The sequence below is a fragment of the Etheostoma spectabile genome, chromosome 13, assembly GCF_008692095.1.
Source record: "Etheostoma spectabile isolate EspeVRDwgs_2016 chromosome 13, UIUC_Espe_1.0, whole genome shotgun sequence".
NCBI classification, from domain to species: domain Eukaryota; kingdom Metazoa; phylum Chordata; class Actinopteri; order Perciformes; family Percidae; genus Etheostoma; species Etheostoma spectabile.
The window spans coordinates 9,024,837-9,033,479 of NC_045745.1; the positions used below are offsets into that span (position 1 = coordinate 9,024,837).

The 8,643-nt window shown below is 41.9% G+C and overlaps 1 protein-coding gene across 3 annotated transcripts in view; it reads right to left on the reverse strand.

Annotated features, from left to right (window-relative positions):
• Positions 1-8,643, reverse strand: part of sgcd (sarcoglycan, delta (dystrophin-associated glycoprotein)) — a 361,460-nt gene that overhangs the window by 59,621 nt on the left and 293,196 nt on the right. For all 3 annotated transcript variants that reach the window (XM_032534643.1, XM_032534642.1, XM_032534641.1), the window contains one exon: positions 7,013-7,132. In XM_032534643.1, coding sequence (XP_032390534.1) covers positions 7,013-7,132 — 120 coding nt within the window. The remainder of the gene's footprint in view (positions 1-7,012; positions 7,133-8,643) is intronic.

Here is an 8,643-nt window from a genome sequence, read left to right on the forward strand (position 1 = left end):
GGGGGTCAAAATCAAAAGTAGCCCCCAGTATCTGATGTGGCTGCCAGCTGCATGAAGTACTGCAGTGCATTTCCTCCTCATGTACTGCACCAGACTGGTTCCTCAGGTTGTCTTTGCCATGCTGTACCTGTCCTGCAGGTGTAATATTCGGGTGTACCGATCCAGTGCAGGTGTTGTTACACGTGGTCTGCCACTGCGAGGCCAATCAGCTGTGCTTCCTGTCTCCCGGTACAGAACGGTTGGAAATCTGAACGTTTAAGCTCATGGGGATTTCTCTAAAATGCATTAACCTCATCCATCTGCATGCAACCTCATCCCATTAATGCATGTTACTAACTCAACTTCTTCCCTTTCCCGGAGTCTTGTGCTCTGTCGCCCCCGTAGTCTTAGGCTCTCTCTCCTCTCTCCTCCTATCGCTTCCTGCAGGTGTTTCTGGCTCTGGAGCTGTGGAGTCTGGATCTGTGGTTGGAGTCACCTGCTGCCTCCATGTTCCCGCTCTTTATGAAAAACGCAATGAGATAGCTGTTGTTGTGATTTGGCGCTATATAAATAAAACTGAATTGAATTGAATTATTAGAATTTGTTTTGGCCATGTTTTACATGAAAACCCGACATAATAACAATGTAGATATGACAGGAAATACGCAAAGGCATAATATGTGTCCTTTAAAGTTCTCTTTTGTCTTCTCAGACTTACTGACGCCTAAAAAAAACCTTCTAAAGAACTTTTTTTGTCCTTTCCAGTGTCAAATTGTAAATCAAAGAGGACCCACGAGCAGCTGCTCACAAAGCTCTGACGGCGGTTGGTTCAGAAAAGATCAGCTTGTTGTGTTTCTGGCTGTCAGGACGTTTGGATGTTAAAGTGTGAAAATAGGCAGTGACAGGTGAAGATTTCAATAGTTTTGACTCATAATAAATGCTGTGTCAAACAAAAACTCACAAAACTACCTGTCCTTACTTGTCCCCCCCCCCCACACTCCATCTACATCTCCCTCTGTCAGGAGGAGCACTTTGCGGAGGGCGGGTGACAGTAATGAACTCTGACTCGGTGAGGCTGGAAAGGATGTAAAATGATGTAGATGAGGAAGAAGAGTAATTGCTCACACAGGGTGCTCTGAAAGGTGTGTGTCAGAGAGAGAGAGAGAGATAGAGGAGAAGAAAGAGAGAAAGAGAGAGAGAGAGAGAGCTCTTAAGTGGAAATGTGCGGCCCACTCAAGAGGGAGACACTTCAAATCTCTGTTTATCTATTAATGAGATTGAATGGATGGATTGATGAACGGTGGGGGGGGGGGGGGTGAGTGATAGGGAATGAGGGCGGATGGAAATATAACGGTGAAGGATGTTAGAGAGGGTACAAGAGACAAAAATATATTGCTTTTTTAAGTAGGAGGGAGGAAAGAAAGGAAGAAATAAAGAATGAGAGGGGATAATCTCAAAAAACTGAAACGGAGATGAAGTGTAAATAAAAGACTTCCTAACTTCAGTCTTGCGTTTGGTGTGTATATGTGTGTGTGTCTATGTCTGTGTGTGTGTGTGTGTGTGTGTTGTGTTGTGTGTTGTGTCTGTTTGGGTGTGTGTTGTTGTGGTCTGGTGTGTGGTGTCTATGTCTTTTTGTGTGTGTGTTGTGTGTGTTCTATTGTGTGTGTGTCTATGTCTATGTGGTGTGTGTGTGTGTGTGTCTATTTCTGTGTGTCTGTGTGTGTGTGTGTGTGTGTGTGTGTGTGTCTATGTCTGTGTGTGTGTGTGTGTGTCTATGTCTGTGTGTGTGTGTGTGTGTGTGTGTGTGTCATGTCTGTGTGTGTGTGTTGTGGTGTGTTGTGTTTGTGTGTGTGTCAGTTGGCTGGCTCGCTGGGGCACAACATCTAGCACTGTATGTATTATTGCTTACTGAAAGCAATTTCTACTCCTTCCTAATTATTCTGCTGTATGAATGAGTGTATAAAATATAAGAAATAGGCGACGATTAAATCCGATGATTAAATCTGTCCTCGAGCCGCACGGCTGACTGATTTCTCTAAACCTAATTAATTCAGAGAGTTTCAAGTCTGAAAAAACTAAGTCTTTGGGAGTATTTCTCATGTTTGGAAGCCTGCTGTCTGCAAGCGGAGAAGTTCATATCATGATATCATTATCACCTTCTCATTCCTTTACTATAGCAGTCAAGAGGCTCTTGCTGCAAGTATGTTATTCATTCTATTTATAGTAATATCCACCTGTATATTATCTTCAGTACATATCCAGCTGTAAATCTTGTTCACAATACTAGTTATCTATATATTATATTCATAGGAAAAATCCATCCGTATAAATTCTGTTTATAATTGTATTCATCTCTATATTTATTCAGTACTTATCCATGTCCGGCACTTATGGAACCAGTGTATATCCTGCACCTGCTGCTATCGCACTTCTGGTTAAACCTACCTGTACCTGTACCTGTACCTGTGTAATGACAATAAAGTTGAATCTAATCTAATCTAAAAATTTCAGCAAATATCTACAGTATATGACAAATACATGTAGGTACAATACAAATGTTCTAGAGCTCAGAACCTGCAAATGAATTCTAGTTAAACTATATATATAAATATATATATATATATATATATATATATATATATATATAGCTATAGTGCTCTGCTATGGTGTGTCAAGATAGAGTTTTGAAGGAGTGCCGTCCTTCCCAGAAATTGTATTTGTTTATTCATGTTTCAATTCTAAGTTTGCATTTCCTCTATGATTGTCTTTATTGTTAGTAATTTCTTATTTGGTCCAGTCGGGGTGGGACGGGGTGGGCCAGACAGGGTGTGCCGGACGGGGTGGGCCGGACGGGGTGGGCCGGACGGGGTGGGCCGGGAGGGGGGCATTTTGTGTGTAAGAAAAACTCATGTACCTGTACAGATGTGTCTCTGTTTATGATCTGTAATTATCAATAAAAAACAACAACAACTAGGATCCTGGAAATGAGCTGCACAGACATTGCGGAAGTGTATTTGTAACCACCCATACACACACCCACACCCACACACACACACACACACACACACACACCCCCGCGCACACACACTAAATTGGTTAGCGATGATCGGATTTGAATGATTGAATGATTCTACTGGAATCGTAATTTTTGAAACGATTCAAAGTAGGAACGGGTTCTCGATGCCCGACCCTAGTTCGGCCTCTCTGCTCTCACAGGATATCATCTGTGGCAGCGGCATCACTGATTGGCCAACTGGCCTCTAGGGCTGGGCGTCGTTTTGATTTGAACAATTCTGAGTTGAAACGGGTCACATGCTTCTTTCACAGATAAGAGGAAAATTAGAATTTTATTCAATGGTGATTAACAGTTTCCCCCTGTTTTTTTTCACTATTAAATAAAGCCACACTTTATTTACATTGATTTAAGTTAAGTGATTAATTTAAACCTCAATATTTCAATAAAGAAACAATTCCATAAAATCACAAATTTTGAAACAATTCCCACTTGATGCCCGATCCTACTGGCCACTGCAGCCACAACAGCTTGGCCGCGTCTTACTTCCTGTCTAAGGACTACATGTTAATTTCTCCCCCCCCCCCCCGTGCGTTCTGTTGGAAATAAATATGCTCTCCACCATCACCCGCTTTCATTTTATATCTCCAAAAACAAAACTTAAGCTTAAAACATGGGCCTGTCTTGCTAGTTGTCATCATCCTCCTCTCAGACACGAGAGCCACCTGCACACATCTGAACCCTGCTCTCCTCCCCACAGACTGCTTATGATGCTAATATAAGCCTTAGATTATTCTACTTTGCATTTATTGTATGTCAGGTTGACACGGCACATCAGCAGTTACATGAGAGCAGTGTGTGTGTGTCCGTGTGTGTTCAGAATAACCTCTGCGAATGTGTATGTACTTTTCCAGTTGGAGTAGGTGAAGTGAGAATTTCTAGTTGGTATAATGAACAATTATGGGTCATAATGAAATTATACCAGGGCTGCACGACAGGAGAAAAATATGGGATGTTGTTAAATATCGCAATAACGATGTCACTTGCGATAAATAAACAGATTGTGTTCTCAGGTCTGCATTTCTGCTGCTTTCAACAACAACCTGAACATTGATTTGAATAAAAAAGGCAGCACTAAAATAAGAAGGACAGTTATGTTTTAAAGTGCAGTTTTCTGCTGATGTTTCCAGTAACTCCTAATTTCCACCGGGTGAAGAGGAGGTGAGGATCAGCGGCAAAGTCATTAGGTTTCTATTAAAGCCAATGTGTGTATTTCCAGAGACTGCTGAACGTCTGCGTCCCGACTTCGTCCCAGCGCCGGCGATCCCCAGCCCTCCGGAGCAGATACTCAGAGCTTCTGTTTTTGCCGAATGTCGGAGAGCTCCGCAGCAATTCAGCACACGGCAGAGAAACAAAATAAAACATCCGGTTGATTTTCAAAATAAAATCGGATCACATGTCCGTGCACCGAACCTTGAAAACACAGCAGAGTTGTTTCCTCTCTATTCCTCTGGATGGAAACAAACTGTTGTTGGTTTAGTGGTTGTAATCTACATGAATTCACGAGATCTTTTAGGTCCTCAAGGTTTCAGCTGTCAGTCACGGCTGCAGCCGTTCCGCAACAAATCCGCCCCCTGTTGGGTGTTGACGGACGACGTCGCACGGAGCGATACACAGCGGAGCCGATCCACAGCCGTTCTGCAACCGGTGCAAATTGGGGCTCAGACTGCAGCCTTCTTAACGCGATGCGATTATTGCACCAGTTGATATTGCGATGGCGATAAAAAACAAACAATGTATTACGCAACCCTAAATTATACTTCCACAAGGTAACAAAAAAACCATTCCTGTCCGCAAAAATCTGAAGGTAAGCTTCACCCACTTTTTCAGAAGTGAGTTCTACAATAAGAAGCAGCTTAACAGTGGCGGGTTTGGACCATTTCCAATGAAGGGGCCATGCTATTTATAATACTACATTTCAGTTTCAAAATGAATATATTTTCCTACGTTTACACCTCTCAATCACACTGCTCTGGCGTTTCAGAAACCAGAGACATTTGAAAACTCTTCTGACCCCGTTTTGGTTTGGAATCTGCGGGGTTGTTGTTCAGCCTCAAACGGAGACCTTTGGCAACACCGACGGTGACGCCAATGCTTCGCCACCCGATTGGGTCTTTTCGGTCACGGCATCCCGTTCTGAGACAAAGCTACTAACATTACCACGGCAACTACCAACAACGGGCGGAGTATACACGCTGCCTCCTGTTCATGCCCAGTATACGACAACGTTGATGAGCTATTTTCGTTCGGCCCTGTTAGTTTAAACGTTGATTAGTTCTTCTAACGGAGCTAAAAAACCTTGTGTGCTCGAAGATCGCTTTGTGGAGGTAGACTTGGCCCTCATGCAATTTTAGAGGTTCCAATTATATAGAGCACAAGTGTTAAATACCACCAACCCGCCACAGGTTTGGTTTTAAAAAGACTAACAATACACTTAAACAAAAGAATACTCATTCAGTGTTACCCTACATATTACTCACCACTGCACATGCATAATATCCCCTCTTTGGGAGTTTAAAAATGTATGAAAATATTTGCTACCGTTAGGGGGCCAGAGGGGGGTTGGGGCTTAACCCTCTGAGCCCGAGAAACTCGCCCATGAGTAAAAAAGTACCTCTGATTCATAGTTTAATAACTTTTGAACCATACAAGCGATTTACTCACTTTCGGTTTGTTTAAATCCTGACGATTTCATGTTTACGGCGGTCTTTTCCGGGTCTTTCTAGCCTCTACAGGGGATTTTCTATCCAGCCTGGAACTTCAGCCTCTTTGGGCATTAAATCCACACTGTTATATCCAAGATTGGTCCACTTCATGTCCATAATTCATCGCGTTTTGGCTCATTTCTGCCGCTGAATCGTTCGTCTAATCTCTGATCTCCCGCTCTGTGTCTGTCCTGTCTATTTCTCAGGAAGTACATGCCCATATATGGGAGATAAAGGCACCCCTCTTGTATGGAAGGCCAGAGGGGACAAAAAGGCCTTTAGACTCTATGGAGGCCAAATGATGCCTATTTAGACACATATTTGCTTGTATAACATTGCTGTGGATGTAATATCTAAAATGACATTATATGTTATTATTGGCATAAGTAATGTTCATGAGAGCAAAACGTCTTGACTTTTTTGGAAAAAATGCATGTATTTTGTCAACTGTATAAGTTATAATGATTATTTCTTCACAGTGTGACTCCCAAGACTATAAAGTGTTTTAGAGTTTACTTATATTGTCTGTGATTCAATACATATCTGGAAGATTCATTTATTTTTTATTTATCTTTAAGGCCCTACAACCATTTTTAACATGCAAGACCTCACTGCAACCCAAATATTCCAATAGCCCAGTTTGTCCTAAAGAGATGTTCATATCTTGACTGTAGACAACAGGTTGATGTTTTACAAGCTTTTTTAAAATAAATCCAGACGGAAATTAAACTGTAAAAATGGCCTCAGGGCCCCCAGGGTTAATATTAAGGGGGCACTGGCCACCCTTGCCTCCCCCTACAACGGCCACTGCAGCTTTAACCCAAGTGTTGTCTTCGGGTCAAATTAGACCGTAAATCGTTTTCAGACTTGTTTTTTTAATATCCAAAATAAAGGCAGTCTAAATACGGGTGAAAAATGTTTGAAAAAGCGGCAAAATCAATGTAAAAAAAATCAAAAATACAAAAAACTTCGTAAAACAATTTGTAAAAAGTAACAAAAACATTGAGATTAGGGGAAAACGTTTTTCATGTTCAAAGGGAAGACAACACAAGGGTTAACTCCTTCATGCCAACATTACACAACTAACCAAGAACCAAAGTCACAGCAACAACACTCTAGCTCCTAATAGGGTCAGTAAAAAACCAAATGTTCCCTGTCCCAACATCTCCAACAGCAGATGCAAGTTTGCTCTGTCATTTCCCACTTTGGATCCTGACAGCCGATCAGTTTCCATACGCGTCAGCTGGTCACTCACCCATCACTCGGAGCCTCTCGGCGCCCACCACCACCTCCTGCTCGTCGGCGGAGAAGAGGAGCTTCCCAGAGGTGGATTTGACTTCAAACATCTTGCCTCGTGCTTTAAATCCACTGGATCCTGATTGGCACACACAGAGAGAGAGGAGACATCAAAGAGGAGCGACTGCAGCTGATTTCTTACTGAATCAACTCGGTATTTGAACATTTAAAATACATCTAGGTGGAAGACATTCAAGGTGTCCTGCAGGCCCTGCTGACTTAAGCAAAAGAATACCCCAACATTACTTTTGGAGTCAGACACCATCATACTTTTTTGAAATTGATTTTGGTGTCATACTGTATATAAGTGCTGAATAATAAACACCAACGTGTATGGGTTAAAGCCAAAGAGATCCCTAGTATTTTGCCAGGTAATGATGCATAAAGATAGGCAGGTCACCAGGTCTGATGTTGCAATGTACTATACTGCAGAGCAACATTATTATTTGGTTAGACAAACTTCACATTCAAAGTTTTGGGTTTTCTTTCAAACCATGTCAACACTGACATATTATAACCTTAAGCCATTAACCACAGAGCCAAATTCGGCTTGAGGACGCAGGTTGGGGCGGTGGATGGGTCAAACAAATACAGAATGTTCCCCTCAAAGACCTAGGTTCATGTCCCTTTTTACTTTTTTATTTATTTTTTTATTTTATTTTACGGAAGAAACAGAACTATCTCATGTTCTGTGTCACTAACGCAACTGGGAATCAAGTGATATAACATAATGTCTCATCTGAACCCAAACCACAGTCTTTTTCCAAGCATAACCAAGTAGTTTGTGCCTAAACGTAACCTTAAAACTTAACGGTTTCACATTACCGATGTGTTAAAAACCATAACCGTTACGTTCAATCGTTTAGATATGAGGCCGAAAAACGATTCTGTGGGTCGTATTTCCTGCCACTGCTAAGGGCGCTAATTTATAAAGAGGCTCCTGTGGGTTGCATTAGACGGCAGAAATCAACAACATATATTATCATTTGGTTTGGAGGACTTGTTGGGCAAAGGTGTTGAAGCAAATGGTTTCTTCTTTTAGCTCTGTTTTGGTCTCCACCAGCTAAAAACATTTCTGTCGGCCATTTCGTGCTGGGCAGGTAACGCAAAGTAGATTACTTAGAGTTTTATTGTTGAAAATAGTTGGAAACAAGGATAATTAAACTGCCAAATGTTTGTGTACCACCACCCCCCCAACCTGCGTCCTCAAGCCAAATCTTTCTCTCTGGTTAATTGGTTTTTTGACTTCAATAATTCAAGTCTGATGGCATTCAAAAGGTTGTCAGTCAACACTCCCGAATCGAGAAAAAAACCATGAGTAACAAAAATATTGAGAGAAATAGAATAAAACAAACAATTTGGAGCAGTGTAATGAAATATTTCGTCCAGATGTGACTTGTTGGTGAAAGACATTTCACTGAAGGTCTGCAGGAAAATACTCAAATCCAAGCTGGCCAAACCGAGAGGGGGGTGTCACAACAAATAAGAAATAGAAAATGTAGACAACTCCGTCATGCTCAAATTGCTTTGTTTCATGCAGCGGCAGAACACACGTGCACTTGGGGGTGGGGTGTGGTGGTGGTGGTGGTG